Source organism: Triturus cristatus, chromosome 5_1 (assembly GCF_964204655.1).
Source record: "Triturus cristatus chromosome 5_1, aTriCri1.1, whole genome shotgun sequence".
Lineage (NCBI taxonomy): Eukaryota > Metazoa > Chordata > Amphibia > Caudata > Salamandridae > Triturus > Triturus cristatus.
In genome coordinates this window covers 940391095-940409980 of record NC_140587.1, presented here as the reverse complement: position 1 = coordinate 940409980, position 18886 = coordinate 940391095, and the positions used below count along the sequence as shown (strand labels likewise).

At 51.8% G+C, this 18886-nt stretch overlaps 1 protein-coding gene across 3 annotated transcripts in view; it reads right to left on the bottom strand.

Annotated features, from left to right (window-relative positions):
- Positions 1-18886, bottom strand: part of LAMA1 (laminin subunit alpha 1) — a 692815-nt gene that overhangs the window by 573567 nt on the left and 100362 nt on the right. The window contains exon 1 of one of the 3 annotated variants that reach the window (XM_085605998.1): positions 1374-1583. The exons of the other annotated variants lie outside the window; for them this stretch is intronic. Within the exon in view, the coding sequence (XP_085462124.1) occupies positions 1374-1443 (70 nt within the window). The 5' untranslated portion in view covers positions 1444-1583. Of the gene's footprint in view, positions 1-1373; positions 1584-18886 lie in introns of those variants that run through there. 3 annotated transcript variants of the gene reach the window in all.

Sequence of the window (18886 nt, the reverse complement as noted above, 5' to 3'; positions counted from 1 at the left end):
GAAAAACTCAATTCTGTCAGCTAAACTGCCACCGAACATCTGTGAAAAATGCTCAATTTTACATGGCCGCACGCGGGTTAAAAAACCCAAGCAGTACACGAGACGAAGTATGCGGGGCTGCTTGCACCCTGTGGAGTTGTAGCGGATTCCTGCGAACACATCCCATTCCTCAGCACACCAGCTGGGCCCCCCTCACGCATAGGAAACTGCAAGGGGGGTTGGAAGGGGCACATCTGCACCACAATGTACCGGCAGCAGTGATCCCTGTTCAGTACAGAAACATCTGCAACACGTTCAACAAAGCGAACCCTTGTTCACTGGAGTCACCCAGCAGCAGAAAGGTCACAGGGAGCCAGATGCGATTCAGTGGCTAAGTCCGGACTGTGGAACCCGGCGGCCTGAAATGCAGCCCTAGATTACACGCGTTACCCCATGTGTGAACCTGAGCAAATGGATCCCTCGCTTCATCTCCCAAATGGGGGCAAATTGAAAAGACAGTTATAATGGGAGATCATGCGTGACCGGCTTCTACTTCCAATATAATTGCAATGTGAATTCTTGCAGCCGACAGGGTATGAGGCGCAATGAGATGTCTTTGCCATAAAAAAGTTAGATGAGCACTTACAGGACACTGACTTGAATTAATGAACATGAGTTTTAATTACGACTCCCCGACTTGGACGCACGGTGTGATCCTAGGCAGAGCTCCGTATAGTCCCATCACCGCCACTCTTCAGAAGATGTAAATGCTTAAAATAGCTCTACCATTTACGGTTCCACAATATTATTCGCTATTTCACGTCAGCCTATATGCATTTGCAGTGGAGCAGTAAGGGCGTCAAGCGCCTAAATGCAAGCAAGGAAGTTGCCCCGCCATCATCTGGCATGGGAGTAAAACAAAGCTTTAACTGCTGTAGAGTGTGCCTCGGACTGCTGCGCCTGGTGCCACGGTACCTGCTGCACTTTGGAATACTGCAACCAGTGCATTTACAGCCCCGGACTGCGCAAGGACAGCCCCTAAGAGAACTGTGCGGATTCCTAAATTACACAGAAAGAACGGTTTTATAACGTGCCTCGTACCTATAGCATCTTCAAACGGAACACCTTAAAAAGAAAAGGGCAGTGGAGGCAAGCATTGCCCTGCACGTGCAAACTGCCTGGCGCTTCCCTTATGCACGCACAGGTCACACAGATAATTGACTGGTGATCCACAGCTGGATCGCACACCTTGATGAAATGTTTTGCGTCTGATTATACAACAACAAAAAACAATTAATTGCAAGCAAAGTTGGAGAAACCTCGTTATTTCCCACAAAAAAAATTAGATTGGGTAGGCAGGCACCCATCTCATCTGCTCAGGTCCACTCTCTTACCTCTTTGCTGCTGGCCCTGCACCATCCCTGCCCAGAGCAGCAGCAGGAGGACGGTCCTCTGGTGGGACATCTCTCACAGGCAGGCAGGGTCTGGCCCTGCAGCAGGCAAAGGATGAATGCGCCGCCTGCGTGTCCCAGTGTTCCCGGCGACCCTCGGGATTCACAACTCTCCTGCTGTCCTGCCACCCCGGCCGTTCCTTCAGCTTCTCTAAGAACTAAAGCCTAGCAGCAGAAAAGTTCTACTAAGGGGCGGGACGGAAGCATCCATTTGTCATTTGTCAAGGGAGGGGCGGTGCTGAAACTCACATAGTCGCGAACCGCGGCTTTTGTAACGTCCTTTTGGGGCTTGTGTTATAAGAAGACGAAGAAGACCGAAATACCGTATTTCAGTCGGCACATTTACAATAATCCATTTTTTTGTGTGCTTGGACGTGCGCGTCTGCCATGAACGAGGACACCTCTCCCCTGAGTGGAGGGGTCCAGTAGCTGTGGCAGCGAAAGACGCCGGCAGGGCACCGGCAGCACGTGAGGCAGGGGACAGGGAATTCTAAACGTTGAACGCGCAGGGGTCTCGTGCCGACACGTAGACACGCACAGCGGGAGAGGGACGTGCTGTAGACTCACGCACAAAGGGATAGCCGTCAAAATGAAATGCTTTCCATCCTCCCGCTGAACTATATCGCGAATGGCATCGAGTGGAGCGAGTGAGTCAGGCACTCACTCGTTCGTTTGCTTCTCTTAGGAAATTCTGACAACAATGTGGCCAAATGGTACCTTTCACAGGTTAAATCTCAAGGATTTTGGCCATCCATCCATTCGGCCATTCATCCATCTATTCAACATTCTATCCATCCATCCTTCCATGCAGTCAGTCACCCATCATCATTCTCTCCATCCTTATCTCCACCCATTCATCTCTCTCTCCAGCCAGTAATCCATCCACTTACTCATCCAGCCACCCATCCACCCATCTTTATCCACACCCTTCATTCCATCCCTGGCTCTGTCCCCCCTCCAATCCTTCTTTCATGTTTTGTTTTATGTATACCTCAACCCACAGCCTCTTCGTAAAAAAATCACTTGCACTGGTACTTAGGACGTACTTTTTAGAAACCAATGTCCCTGATCAAAGTCAAAGAAGACACAAAGACCTTTCAAAGGTTTTATGTTGCACCAGTGGTTGAAAGGGAATTATAAAAGTGCACCTACTCAATAATCTGTGGTACCTGTTTGCTGTTGAGAAAGGCCTGTGCCTTACTATTAAAGGTACTGCACCAGTGCTAAGAAGCGGAGGTACTCTCCCTTTCAAATTCAAGAAGTTGAGGTACTCAGTACGACAGTCCTTGTCCATTTAAAGCACAGTTTTAGATTTACTGCCCAGTGGTATCCACACCTGCTCAAGCTGCTAAAGTAAGGGGGGGGGGCATTTTGCCCCCACCCATGCACTTCGCAGTCCTCTAGCAGTCCCTACCATAAAAGGGCATGTTTAGAAAATGCAACTAAGGTTCCAATTGGAGACAAAGAAGATGAACACAGCAAGGCAAAGGTACTTGATTTGTGAAGAATAGGGACAAATTAGCAACAATCTCAAATTTCAGAGAGCCTTAACTGTCTGACTGTTTCTAGTCACTTAATACTATTGCAAAGCTGCACTGCTACTACAGAAAGTATTAGGTACTCGCATGTGTGACCACGTCCATACTCACAGTTAACTTTGATATCTCATACTTAAACACAGCTACAAGTTTGTTGCACATTGATTGGACCACTTATGTGATCCCTAGGCACTACCATCAACACTTTCCATATGTTGATTGTTAGACCTGTCAGCCTTAGGGTGGTCTTCCCACAAAAACTTTGCCTTCTCCTCTCCTGTTTTGCTGAAATTATTTTTGTTGGCCTTAGGTGTCTGTGCACTTTGGCACTTCTGACCTCTGCTATAGTGCTTGCACTTACTCTATAAACTAGGCCTGGGTGGAGTTTGTGTAGTTTTACTCAGCTGAACTCCGCGAAGTGCCAGAAAAACTCTGCTGCACTCCGCGGAGTTCCGCCAGGAGCGGAGTCTATTAAGTCGCACTGCTCTCACTGATTTTTAGCACCAAGAGTTTGTCCAGTGTAAAATCAGTGCGAACGGCACTGCGTGTCGCACCAGAGGGGGTCTCCAGCTTTCTGCCACTCGAGTAGACATTCTACTTGAGCAGCAGCTTCCTCAACGTGAATGACAGATTTCTCTATGTGAGTGGTCACACCCTGCCGTGACCGCCCGCCAGGAGATATCTCGCTGGCTTTTCTGGCGAGCACTCCTCTCTGCTTCACTACGCAGAATTTTTCAGAACTCCGCATGGAGCGCGAAGTGGGCAAAACTCTGTGAACTCCGCCAGCGGAGCGGAATTCTTCACCCACCCCTATATTAAACATGGTAACATTGGCTTAAGCCTAATTGGCATATTCAATTTATTTATAAGTCCCTAGTAAAGTGGTATACCATATACCAGGGCCTGTAAAATAAATGCTACTAGTGGGCCTGCAGCACTTATTGTGCCTTCCACTGAAGTAGCCCCTTAAAACTTGTCTCGGGCCTGCCATGGCAGTCTATGTGCTGTTTTAAACTGCTAGTTTGACCTCGCAAAATAAACCTGTTGCCAAGCCTAAACTCGCTTTTTAATACATATGTCACCCCTAGAGTACATCCTAGACACTGTGCATTATATTTTAAGAAACTGGACGTGTAATTTTAGGTTTTACATGTCCTGCTGCTGAAAAACTCACATTTGTTTTTTCACTACAGTGAGGCCTAACTCTCCTATAGGATAATATTGGGTTACCTTATTACATTTAATATGATAGCTTTTGTTTGAGAGCAGGTAGAAATGTCATCTTTGGTTTCTTAGGAATTGTAATTTAAAATCCTCTTTAATGGTAAAGTTCGATTTTGTCACAATGGTGAAAATGTCACCTTTAAAAGGGCATTTTCTTGTCTGTAGCATTTGGTGACTGCAACCTGTATCCTGGGTTACATGACTAGGTGTAGTTAGCAGTTGGCCTTTGCGTTTCCTACCAGATGGTTACACAACAGAGTGATTGGGTATTGGCAGGATGGGCCATCCTGTGAGATGGAAGGGGCAGAGCTGTTCACAGCCCCACTTGCACTTCAAAGCAGCTGCATCAGCCCTCACACAAATAACTTCACACTATTCATTTGTGCCCCGAGACATCCTAGAAGCAGGGCAGGGAGGCAGGAAGTTCCAGACACCTCTGGAGAATGGGGGCGGGGACTCCTAATGTTTCTTCCACTTCAAACCTGGCACCAGGTATAAAATTAGGTCCTTCAAACCCACTCTTCAGTTCACTTCTGTACCTGTAGATGATTCTCTCAGAGGACTGCCCTGCTGCCTGTGACCTGCTATATACTTCAGAAGGCTGTCCTGCTGATGCAAGATGACTGCCCTGCTGCCTGAAGCCTGCTCTGTGCCCTCACAGGAGTACACTGCTGCTTGAGACCTGCTTCTCTGCTTGAACCCAGGACTTCCAGAGTGACACCAAGGGCTAGTTGGCTGACCTCCTGATCAGAGCCTCAGGGACAGAAAAGGCTCCAACTTGAATTCGCACCTGCACTTTGACCTAGCCTGAGTGAGTCCTGACTCTGCACATGGTGTCCCTCCAGTTCTAGACCCTTGAAAATTGCACTAATAGTGCCCAGGTGGCCCAAAGCCCAAACATGGGACATAGAACATTTTCAGCCAAAAAGTGGCCTGAGAACCGAGAGGGGACTGGGACTTACTTGCTCGCTGATCCGCCTAAGGTGCATCACCAGTCAACCTGACTTTGCGGTAGGTCCCACTACATTCTTCTCTGAAATAGCAAAACCTGTTCAGCGGCTCCTTGCAGAAGGGGTATCCAGCCTCACAGAGCCCTCGTCGGCTACAGCCTGCAGCTTTGTCCCGCGGTAGATTTTTGACTTCTATAAAAGAGACTAAGTCCGAACATAGAAACCTTAACTGCAACTTAATTTAACGACTCCCCAATGACGAAACCTCCTTCATGGCCAGCTGCCTTGCCCCACTGATCTTTATCTTCTTAGACATTTATTCTCAAAAATTCTTCTAAGGCTAAAGGTAAGTGGACACTGGGCCCAATCCGCTTCATGTGTCTAAACTGCACTCCATCGCGGTTGGCCATAACGTTTGACTTTGACCTGGTATCGCAGAACTTGATGTCTGTGGTTGGCACTTTGATCTTTTAGATGCTATTTTTCACTTTAAACTTTCAAAATTCATAACTCTGGTTCCATTGATTGGATGTTTGTCATTTTGGTATCAAATAATTTATAAAATGTTACTCTATTTTTCTAAATTCATGGCGGATTTTTCTTGTGTTGTGTCTTCACTTTATTACTGTTCAAGTGATGCATAAATGCTTTACTCATTGCCTCTAGGTTAAGCCTGACTGCTTTGTGCCAAGCTACCAGAGGGTTAAACTCAGGTTAATTTAGTGACTTTCTTTGGTTCACCCTGACAAAGATTGTGGCTGTTGCTAGGGAATTGCTCACACCCCCCCCCCCCTTAACAAACAACCTAATTTCTCACATAGGAAAATAAAAATAACTCAGACTCTTTCAACCATTCATTCCAAAAAAGGGTCTCTCTGGATAACAGTGACAAGGGGAGCACTTTACTCCCTGGTTAGGGCTATGAAGTGATATAAATTCTGCAGTATAGTACAAAAGGACAAGTTCTGGTTGATGAATACATTGGCTAAAGAATGATAAACGATGACAGGATATATGACAACACCTTCATTAATGTGCTTAAATTGTATAACAACAAGTTCCAGGGCCCTCATCTGGAGGCCACTGCAGCTTGCACCACACACCCGCCTTCCCGCAATGACAGAACCAACAAAACTACTAACTATCACACCCTATAAGTGTGGCAGTTCAGACTAGTCCAGCCCCCAAAAGCTATAAAGACAGCTAGGGCGGCAGGTATTAGTACATTTTTGATGTATACTGCATTAATACACAATTGTTGCTGTGCTCATCTTTAAATTAGACAAACAGCGCCTCCATGTGGCAGACTGAGATAAGTGCCGGTGTTGACAATTAGGTGCCGGTGCCAAGCACCAGAAACCACCGGCTCAAGTTAAGCACTGGCTTTCTCGCTTGTTAATCTAATTATAACTATCATTTTTTTTAAGGTCTGGAATTTGTGAAGACCTTTTGATTTGACTAAAATTATATATATTATACTTACTTATTTATACAGGTTTTCAGCCAAACCCCTTTATTGATTGATCTGTTGCAATGTCATTCACATGTTTCTTCTGCTCACTACAGCATACAGAATGGGGAAATAAGGATGGCAACAACCATGGACCCCGGGGCCCCAACGTACTATACCCATCCATGTATCCCCCTATACACCCACAATTTGGGTATGGCTGGAACCCACCTTTTGGTCCACCACCACCATACATGAACCAAAACCAACCACAGTCTTTTTTAGGAAGAGGCCGAAGAGGTCGCGGAAGGAGACGCAGAGGGAACACAGTACACTGGCAAGACGACCCTCCACAGGGAGCACAGACGAGGAGCCAAACCAGAGACCAACAACCAGGCCCGAGCACACGCTAAGTCTCATCACCAACCTCTCTCAATACATTTTAACACCCACAGAGGAAGCCATCCTTGAGAAAGGCCTTGGCTATGCCCCCACGACTAAGTTGGATAAATTCAAACTACATTGCGAACTAGCTGAATTTTTTCGCAAACTAAAACTTAAGGCATTCTTCGAGAACACTCCGACTCTCCCTGACCCTAGTGATCAGGGGGACACCACCCTCCGGGTAAAATCTACCTTCATGCCCCCTCCCAGCTCAATTCCACCAGAAATCTTGGTCTATGAGCAAGCAGTGTTCAAGGAAATCGAAGCCCTCAAAGAACCCCACACATTCCAAAACACTAGTAGACAAGAACGGCTTGCCCTACAATCATTGAAGAACAACCCTGATATAATCATCAAACCAGCCGATAAAGGGGGAGGCACGGTAATCCTCAACTAAGAGGACTATCACCAAGAATGTCAGCGCCTACTCAATGACACTAAGAACTATGAACTGCTCACTCATGATCCCAGCATCTCACTCAAAACGAACATTCAAACCCTAGTAGGAGAAGCGGAACAGAGTGGGCACATTTCACAAAGTGAGGCCAAATTCCTCACCACTACAAAAGGGAAAATACCATACTTTTACACTGTTCCCAAAATTCATAAGAACAGGATCCCTCCCCCAGGTCGCCCGATCGTTTCAGGCATCGGGTCCCTGTTGGAACCCCTTTCACGTTTCTGCGACCACTTCTTACAACCCCTGGTCCAGTCCACCAGCACGTATCTCAAAGATACTAAAGATCTACTAGGACTCTTAGCTAACATACACTATGACCCAAACAGCTCTTTTCTGGTGTCACTGGATGTGGAAAGTCTGTACACCAGCCTCCCCCAAGATGACACCCTACGAGTATTAGAAGAAGCCCTCAATGAGACTGATTGGCAATACCACACGCCTCCCTCATTCGTACTGAAGTGCGCCACCCTCACACTCAAAGAGAATTACTTCGAATATGAGGGCAAGCTTTACCTACAGAAGTATGGTACATCAATGGGGAGCGTTTTCGCTCCCAGCATAGCGGGCCTGTATGTCTTCAACTTCGAGACCAAACATCTGCTCAGTAACAACCAGCCACGCATCCCACAAATCAAGTTCTACAAGCGCTACATTGATGATATCCTCCTCATCTGGGAAGGATCAAGCGAATCACTCACTGTAGGAGAGTAGGGTCTGCTATCCTATGGTCACCCCAAATTTTTGCTTTTTGCTTCACTGGTTTTAGACATATTGAGGCTGTGGGCCTGCCAATCAGACCCCCAGCCTGCTGTTCTCTCTACCAAATTAAAACTATGCACCCTAGGTGCATAACCAATTGGAAGTGGATCACCCTGTCAGCCCCTGTACCAGTGTACACTAGGTACCCAGGGCATTGGTGTACCCAAGGCCTGCCAAGGGCTGCAGCATGTATTATGCCACCTCAGGCTTGGCCTAACAATTTGACACAACTGGCTGATCACTCAGCTGGGGTAAGTTGGTGTAATCACCTCTTACTTAGGTGTAGTATACCTATACCTAACCTTAAATGGGACACCTGGTAACCTATAAGTCACTCCTATGGCAGGCCTTAACAATCCTGAAGGCAGAGTGCTTGGTTCCATGTGAGATGGTGCTCTGGCATGAGCTGAGCCTGTCTGCAGTGGTCGGAACAACTTCCTTCTACTGTTTCCAGATATCGTCATACCATATACTCTTAAGTGCATTATGAACCTCGCGGTTAAATGCTATCTTTGGTTTGGCTTTATCAAAACATGTCGAGTAAGGTGTCATACGAATTGGAATACTAACCCCTCGCCAATTCTGGCGACGGGGTTAGCATTCCACCCTTCTAGAGGGACACGACATGTACAGTACCTGAAACCCGGGTAAAATCAGACATAGCCTCAGCTCCACAAAATGGATGCTGCCACCACAGACACAAGTCTGCCCTCCTGCTGCTGGGAGTCCTTCCAGCTTGGGAGGTGTGGACAAAGGGTTTCCTGCCAGGGGAGGTGCGTGCACCACCCCAGACAGGATTTTGTGTATTGGTCAGGTAGGGCTTGAAAGAAACCAGACATGCCTGTGGCTCACAAGGAGCCTCGGTGCATATGCCAGTTCAAACCGGTCCTGGGGCACACCAGTCCCGGGCCTGGGGCGAGCTGGACAAAGGATTGGGGGTGTAACCACCCCCCTTCCTGGTCCCACCCATAGGGAGGGACCTAGCAGGTAGTCCGGCCCCTAGTTTCCGCTTAAAGGTAGGAGCTGTGTCCTAAGACTTCAGACATCCTGGAATCAACTTGAAACTAAGAAGAAGACGGGAACTTCGACGCTCTGCTGCACAGAGGACTGAAGCCAATCTCCCCTGTGGTCAGGGAGTGACCACCTTGCTAACGCAAGCACCATCCAGCGAATCAACGTCTGCTTTGCCGCCGCCTCCCGCCGGAGCCCGAGCCCAGAGACTGACAAGACCTGGACCTCCAGACCTCTCACCGCCCGATCCACAGTCCCTGCAAAGAGGAGACCCGTGGAGGCACCGAGACACATGGAGCCAGCCATCTTGAAACGACTACGACAAGCTGACCAGTGCAACAACCGAGGCTCCCTCCAAGTTGTGCTTTGGGTCCTGAGAAGCCCAACCCTCGAGCAGCATCTGCACCAAAGGTGAGCCCTCCAGCATCTCCACGATCTGCGTGGGGCCCTTCTGCATTTTGCCACTCGACGCGCCTAACCGGTTGCTGGCCCGCTGGCTAGTGGCCATCTTGGCGACGAAATCTACGACAAACACCGCTGGTCTGGTTGCTCCAGACTGGCCCTTGCTCCCCTCCAAAGGAGCAGTTCCTCTGACCTTGCTGGTCAGAACCATCAGCTTAAACTCCTTGCCCACAACAATTGCTTTTGCCAAGGCTTGTTTGCTTCGATCAAGTCGCCGACACCGCCGACAGCGAGAGCCGGCGTGGGACAGCTCGTGACTTGACTCCTGGACGTCGTCGACCTTCAGGGACCACGTGGCTGCAGAGTCAAGCTACACCTTCCTTCCTGTTTGCACCCGACATCGCCTGGTACCCACCTGGTGCCACGCTGGTCACTGGCTAGTGACTGTGAACACTGTCCCCTCTGCTTACAGGTCTTCAACATCTCCGATCCACTCTTGGATCCACTGCATCTCTTCCCGACCGACCGCCTGCAGCACTTTTGTCTACAGGCCCCACGGAACCGATAGAAGAAACCCGACGCACTTCGAGGCCTATGCACCCGCTTCCTGTGGGTGAGGTAAAGCTGGCACTCCTGTGCCCAAGTGTAGTATTACATCTCTAGTGCCTGTGTTCCAAATCTTAAGTTCCTAGGTCATCCGGAAGATTCCTTTTGCAGTAACTTTGTACTTTTTACGCACCCATTGAAACCTATGGGAGCACGCGTGTGACTATTTGCTCTGCACACGCCACCCGTGGACCTCCTGGTCACTAACTGACGTTAGCTCCTTGTAGGCCCAGCGATTCTAGAGGCCCTAGGCCTTTTCCCTTTTCTGTTCGTGGTACTTATACCACTATTTTAGTATATGGTTCGAGTGGCCACCAGGGCCTATCCATATAAAGTGCAACTTCTGTGTATTCTGTGATAATCTTGTTTGACGATTTGTGCTCCTGTGCTCATAAAGAGACTAGGGGTTACTTTGAGAAATAAATACATATATATTTTGAATATATATCTGTGTGGTGTCCTTTCATTGGTATAAAAGGGGGTTACTATTGGTAAAACAGCTTGCTTAACACGCATCACGAGTTTAGCCTCAAAGACTGCTTAGCCTACGCTACCACTAGGGCAGCTAGTCCGAAAAGGTTGACTTACAACCACACCATAAGGGTTGCTTGGCATGGTACAAGGTGGTCACTAGAACTAGTGAACAGCATATACCAGGCCAACTTCTCACATTGGTGAGCAGCGGTTGGAGTTGAGCTTGCTGTGTTTTACCATTGTAATCTCTTGGTTACCAATTGAAAGATCACATAGGTACCTGTAGATACATATAAAACAAGATTAGATATACTTAAGTTCTACTGAACTTAGTTGTTGTAGAGCAAAGGGAGTAGCACACCCTGACTACAACTACTAGATAGGTTTAGTAGGTAAACCCAAGTGTAGGTAGATTGCAACACATCCACCCACACTTAAGAGCAATGGCTGGGGCAGAGGGGTCCACTGTACCCATCTCTGTTGAGAGTGACCCCCCGAGGGCACCATCCATCTTTGCTACCCTTTTTTTTTTTTTTTTTTTTTTTTTTTTTTTTGAAACCGTTTATTGCAGGTTGTAAAAGTTACAGGTATGGGCCTACAACCACCCGGCCGGCCGCTAGAATGACAAAAGCATATTGCATACATACAGTAAAAGTCTCTCGGCAGTGCAGAGCAGTGAAACAGGAGTAATCAATGGTGCAGGCCACACAGCTCCAAGCCCACAGTACGGTTCCCTTTTCTTGAAACAAAACAACACCAAAAAACCACACCCGCAAGGCAACCCGCGATCCAAAGTGACAGCACGTGCTCCATAAGTGGGGGATCCAAACCAGCAGCAGAACTCTGAGGAGGGGAATGGGAGTAGGCCAGGGACTGGGGGACCGCGCGCCCGCGGCCGAGGGAGGGGGGCCGTCTAGGGAGACGGAGCAGGCGAGGCAGCCGGTAGCAGTGGTGGCTCACAAATACCCCCGCGGTAGGCGTTCCAGGGGCCCCAGAGTTTCACCCACGCCCCAGGCTTACCCCTCGCCACATACACCACCTTTTCACGAAACATACACCAATCCATATGCTCTTTCCAGGCCGACACCGCAGGGGGCCTCTGGGATCCCCACAATTGAGCAATGTCACGCTTAGCTATCATGTATCCCAGAGTCACCCACCGCGTCTGCGGGACCGAATAGTCATTCGGTTCCCATACATTCAGCAAGCATCTCCTCGCTTCAGGCAGCAGCGCGACACGCGTAACCACACGCAGGACCTCATGCACACCACGCCAGAATCGCTCCACCTTCGGGCACTCCCACAGTATATGCATGAAAGTCGCCAGCGCACCACAGCCACGCTTACACAGTCCGTCACCAGCAAAACCCATACGCAGAAGCCTTGGCCCCGTCACGTAAACCCGGTGAAGGATCTTGAGCTGGACGAAACGAAGGCGAGCCGGGATGGCCACCTCTTTCGGAGAGGCCACCGCGGAAATCCAATCCTCGTCGTCCAGCTCCAGCCCGTCGGCAACCCAGGCCTCGCGGAGACTAGTCAGCAGGCACGATCTATCGTTGATCAGTTTTTTGTATATGAGGGAGATCGTGCTGTCCGGTACATGGCCGTCCAGCACTCTGTCCTCCAGGGGGGAAGACTCCGGAATGGATGCGACGTCCGGGAAGACGGAGCCCAGCGCATGGCGGACTTGTAGGTACCGAAAGTACTCACTGCCCTGCAGCTGAAACTCCGCCTGCAGCGTCTCAAAAGTTTTGAATCCCCCCCTCGTCCAGAGATCTCCCACCGTGCTGATTCCGATCGTGTCCCACTTCTCGAAGCCCTTCGACGTCCATAGGGAGCCCAACCTCTCAGACGCATACAGCGGTGACGCCCGGGTCAAACGGTCCTTCCACCCCATAGCTGCATTAGCCGCGTGCCAGACACGCACCATCACACGCGTCGGTCCCGTCAAACGGGAGTCGGGCGCGCCAGAGTAGAGCGCGCGATTGTAATCGCCACCGGGTAGGAGCATTTTATCCATCTCAAATGCCGGGTTCAAGGCGGGCCCATAAAGGCCATGATTAATTGCAGCTAGTTGGGAGGCCCAGTAATACCGTTTAATGTCCGGGAGGGCGACCCCCCCATCGTACCACGGGAGCGTCAATTTAGCCAGAGCAATGCGCGGCCTCCCGTCCCAGAACAGGCGCCGCTGGAGGCCCTCCACCTCACGGAAATAGCGTGCCGGGACCAAGTCCATAGTATTCTGGAGGGCGTAGAGGAATCGCGGCAGGGACATCATTTTGAACAAAGCCGCTCGGCCGAGCGGCGAGAGCGGCAGACGCCGCCAGCGCACCACGTCCTCCCTCAAGCGCTGGAGGGGGGGCAGCAAATTCCGCTCATAGCGGGCCTCCGGGTCAAGTGTGATATAGATACCCAGGTACCGAAAACCTTGGGAGGCAATCTGGATCGGACAGTCCCGTGGTAGGGCCGGAGCCTCCCCGGAAAGCACATAGACACAGGATTTCGCCCAGTTGATGACCAGGCCTGAGTTGCGACCGAATGAGCGCAAAACATCAACCAGGACGATCAGTGATTTACGCGGGGAGGCGAGATACAGAAGGATGTCGTCAGCGTAGAGGGACACACGGTCCTCATGCTCGGGGGTCCAGCGGAGACCACGGATAGAAGGGTGCCACCGCAGCCACTCCGCCATGGGCTCCAGGGCCAGGGCAAACAGGAGAGGCGACAGGGGGCAACCCTGTCGCGTACCCCTCCCCAGCGCGAATGGGGCCGAGACTCGCCCATTCACTACCACCTGCGCCAATGGGCCCGAATATAGCAATTTGACCCAGCTAATGAAACCCGGGCCGAACCCGAATTTCGCCAGCATCGCCCAGATGTATGGCCATTCAAGCGTATCAAACGCCATGGTGGCGTCCAAGGACGCCAAGATGGCCGGCTCCCGCACAAATGGGACACGCGCGAGCACCCCGTGCAAGCGCCGCAGATTGAGCGCCGTGTTGCGGTGCGGTATAAAGCCAGATTGGTCTTGGTGGACCAGGTCGCCCACCACGCCAACCAACCGGTTGGCCAACACCTTGGCAAGGATTTTGGGCTCCGCGTTCAAAAGCGAAATCGGCCTATAGGATGTGACCCGTTCACGGGGCTTCCCCTCCTTGTGGATCACCACAATTGTGGCCAGGCGCTGGTCCGGCGGGAGGGAACCCTGCGAGTGGGCCGCCAGGAACATCGCGCGCAGGTGGGGCGCCAACACATCCGGGCGTAGCTTGTAGAGCTCGATGGGAATACCATTGGGGCCCATGGCCTTGCCGGATGCAACCGAGCGAATAGCCAAGGCAATTTCGTCCGAGGTGGGAGGGGCGTCCAGCGAATCCCTGTCCTCCACCGTTAGGGAGGGCAGTGCGATGTCCCGAAGCAGGGCATGGGAATCTTCCTCCGAGCAGGGGGAAACCGGGGAGTAGACTTCGCGGAAATAATCCGCGAAGCAGGAGACAATGGCTTCCGGCTCGGTGACACACGCACCATCAACACTCTCAATCAAAGGCACCACGCGGCTCGCTCTCTCCCTCTTATCCAACCACGCAATCAATTTGCCAGCCTTATCACCCACATCATACAATCGCCCCTGCTGCTCTCTACTGAGGCCCCTGGCCGCCTCCGTGACGAGGGCCCGATAGGCCGCCTGCTTTAGGTGTAGAACATGCAACTTGGCGTCTGTTACCCCGCTCCCCAGGTCACCCTCCAGTTCTGCAATCTCGGCCTCTACTCGGGTCACCTCCTCCCGCTCGAGCCGCCGGGCATGGGAGATAAAGGAAAGGGCCTCCCCTCTAAGGACTACCTTGAAAGCCTCCCACAGGGAGATGGCGGAAGAGACCGACCCCACATTCTCGTCGAAATATCGCTGTAAGGATTTGATCAAATCGGCACGAATGGTGGGGTCGCGCAAATACCATGCATTGATTGGGGCCACCCTGCCATCCCCCCTCGGGAAGACATCGAAATGCAACAACAATGGGGAGTGGTCTGAGATACCCCGCGCTAGATGGCGCACCTCCCCCACCCTCCCTGCATGGGCCGCCGGGACAAGGACGTAATCAAGCCGCGAGAGGCTACCATGGGCACCCGAGTGGAAGGTGTACTGTCGCAATGCGGGATGCTTTAATCGCCAGCAATCCACCAGGCCCAGCGTGTCCAGAAGGCCGGGCAGCCACGCCTGTGCCCGGGGGAGGTCCCTAGGGGGATGGCGATCCATAGACCCAGAGGCTACCGCATTAAAGTCCCCTCCAACCACCAGCAGGCCACTCGGAAGATCCAGAAGGAGGCGCCCCAGGTCAGCGAATGTGGTGGCTTGTAACCCAGGCGGGACGTACACTGATATAAAGATAAACACTCTACCCTCCATTCTTCCCACCAGAACCGTGTAGCGTCCCCTCTCATCATGGCGCACCTCATCAATCTCCAACGGGAGCGAGTTCTTGATCATAATACCCACCCCCCGCGAGCCCGAGGTGAAGCCGGAATGTGCCACCAAACGATATCCCCGCCGATTCATTGCATGAAAGGAGTTACCTATAAGGTGCGTCTCCTGCAGGAAGACAACATCTGGTGAAATACGTTTTAAGTACTGCAGGACCACACCACGCTTAATCCTATCCCCCAGGCCGTTAACATTCCATGACAACACAGTCAAATCCCTACCCCCCATCATACGTCGAATCAATCGGTCGTCCCCCATCGAGCATCCTAATAACAACAACATAGTAGCGGGTTTGCCCTGCGGTGCTAACAAACAACACACCCCCCCCACCCCCCGGTCCCAACAGAACTCCCCCCTCCCTGCACCCCTGCATGAGCCCAGACAGCCCCCCCAAAGTGCAGTGTGCCTGTCGCCCCATAGCTAAAATACTAACTAGTCCCCCAGAGGAGGAGGGAAGCCCCCAACAGACCCCACGCAACCTCCATAGGAGGGGAACATACGCAATCAATAAATGGTGAAGGAACAACGTCCAGAGCAAGGCCTATTCAGTCACCCCTCAATTCTGATCCGGCGGGCCCTCCTCGCCAGCCGCGCCCCCCCCGCCCCCCCGGCCCCGATCTCCAGGCAGAGTGTCCAGCCAGTCCCCAGCCGCCTCGGGCCGGTCGAAGAAGTGCGTGCGACCATCCACCTCTACCCTCAGCTTGGCTGGAAAGAGCATTGAGTACTTGAGGTTCAGGTCCCTTAGGCGACGTTTAACCCCAAGAAAGCTCTGTCGCTGCTTCTGGACCGCCGGAGTAAAGTCTGGGTAGAAATGTATCTCCATGTTGTCAAGCTTGACCGGTCCCTGTTGCCTGGAGGTCTGGAGGATAGCATCTCTGTCCCGAAAATTAAAAATCCGGGCAATGAGCGGCCGCGGCGGGGCACCAGTCTTAGGTCTGCCCCCGGGGACCCGGTGAGCACGCTCCACCGCAAAAAGCTTACTCAGCCCCCGGGGCTGGAGATGGGTCAGGATCAAATCTTCCACGAAAAGATCCGCCGCCTCCGCCTCTCGTCCCTCCGGGACCCCCACAATACGGACATTATTCCTCCGGGCCCGACCCTCGGAGTCCTCCAATCGCCGGTCCATCAGGGCGCTCGCCTGGCCAAGCCGGCGCACCTCCTTCTGGAGGGCCACCACGTCTGTCGTGAGGCTCGTTGTGGTGTGGGCCAGGGAGTCGACTCGGTCGTTTGTTTTGGACAAGTCTGCCCTCACAAGGCTCACATCCACAAGGACCGAGTCTATTTTTTGCGCTAAGGTGTCGAAACGCTGGTCCACCGAGGCCTTCATCTCTGCGATGGCGCCCATGACGTCCCGGAGGGTCAGATCCACCGGATGAGCAGATGCCTCCGTCGGGCCCACCGGGGATGCACGCGATGTCTCCGGAGAACCCTTCTGAAGCGTGTAGCGGTCCATACTGTTGGCCTGGTGCGCCGTGCCACGGCGGGTCGTCTTCACCTTCGCCCGGTCGCCATCTTGTTTGGTGGACATGCTGGCTCTTCCACCGTCGTGCCAAGCTCCCCAAACGGGCCGCTATACCAAGTCACGGGTGCCGGGGGGGGGGCAGGGGCGACCACCGAACCGCGGGTCAACCCACCACCGGCGGGTCAGCCGGGCTCCTGGACAAGGCCACCGCACCCCGCTCCGCAGCCCGACCCGGCTTGAGAGCTAGGAGGGCGCAAAAGCGAAAGTGAAAGTGCGGGGTACGCCAGTCGCCCAGCCCCGCTCGCCGCTGTTATTCACTTTGTCCCCGGATCGCCCCACTACTCCAATCCGGGGGGCCGGCGAGGAGAAGGCCGCAACCTTCGATCGATGCTCCCACCGGCGTTCGGGGTCCGATTCGAGCCCAAAAAACGGGTGGCGCCTCAGCTCCGGTTCCCCAACACAGTCCCCTCAACAAGGACAGGATATCGCCAGGATTAATTCAGGAGGTCGCGGAGGTCCTCGGGAGCCTCGCACCTACGCGGCCATCTTGGTTGCGCGCTAGGCTCCTCCTCTCCATCTTTGCTACCCTTAATCAGAATGAGCTCAGGCAGTTGGCAACTCTTAGAGGCCTTAAACAGCCCAAGAACCCTACCTCTGCTGTGCTCAGAGCACTCTTGCAAGATGATGAGAATCAAAGAGAGCTCAAGAGAGCTTCCCAGTTAGCCCCCTTAGGGACAGGAACAGGAGGCCCCCCTTCTGAAGATGCCACTGAGGTACCCCTTTCCAATAGCCATCCCTTAGATGAAAACCATACTACAGAGGAGGAAAGTGAGGGGGATACAGACAGTGGTGAGGATGAAGGGAGAACTAGCCCAGTGCCAAGTGTTATACTTGGCCCAGCTAAACCAAGGCTATTGGGGACTGACAGTGGGTTCACCCCACTGGATCTCCCCAGTGGACTTAACACAGGGCTTGGAAGGCAAAGGAATCGCTCAGGTGACTCCAATGCTTCCCATGGCTCTAGAGGCTCTCAAGGTCACTCCAGGAGAAGGATGACCACCCCTCAGAGGAGGGAACATGAGGCCAAGATGCAAGAAGCCCAGCTGAGGATCAGGAAGCAGGAGCTAGAAGTAGCCCTGATGGAAGAGAAACTGAGCAAGGCTAGACAGCATAAAGAGAGTGGGTCTATACCCACTGGTGGCAGCATTGTCCCTAAGGACAAAGATAGGGTTTTCGATAATAGAAACCTGTCTAAGGTTGTGCCCCCCTACAAAAGTGGGGATGACATCCACAAGTGGATAACTGCTCTTGAGAGAGCCTGCAAAGTACAGCAGGTTCCTGAAGACCAGTGGGCAGCAATCCTCTGGCTCTCCTTTGAGGGATGAGGCAGAGACAGACTCCTCACTGTTAGAGAAGAGGATGTCAGAAACTACAGAGTCCTGAAGAGTGTTCTAGCTGATGGGTTAGGCTTAACCACTGAGCAGTACAGGTTAATGTTCAGAGACACCCAAAAGACACAGACTCAGGACTGGTCTGAATACATTGAATGTGCCACTAAGGCTTTGGAGGGTTGGTTGCTGGGAAGTAAGGTATCTGATTTTACAGGATTGTATAATTTGATGATGAGAGAACAGATTTTAAATAACTGTCAAAACCAGCAACTGCATCAACACTTGGTTGACTCTGATCTGACCTCTCCCCAAGAATTGGGAAAGAAGGCAGACAAATGGGTCAGAACCAGGGTTAAGCAAAAGAACCAGAACCAGGGCCAAGGGGGTGATCAGAAGAAAACAGACCAAAAGGGTGGAGATCAGAAACCTAAAGACCAGAAGTCTTCAACAGGGCCCCAAACTACTGCTAAGGAGGGTGGGTCCCAACAACAGTCCAAAAAGAAGAAAGAAGGTCAAAAGAAACCCTGGTGCAATCATTGCAAAAATACAACTCACTGGACTAGTGATTGCAAAAAGGGTGGAGCCCCCAACACTGTTGCCCCTAAGGCACCTGCTCCCAGTACTACTGTTAGCAGTGTTGGTCCCCAGACAAAGGGTGTAGTGGGAATCACTATGGGAACTGAAGGAGATTCTGACTTAGACAGAACCCTGACACAGGCAGTCTTGATCTGTGATGGGGACATTGATTTGTCCCTGACTGTGAGCCCCAGTAACCTGGGCAAGTACAGACAGACTCCTTTAATTAATG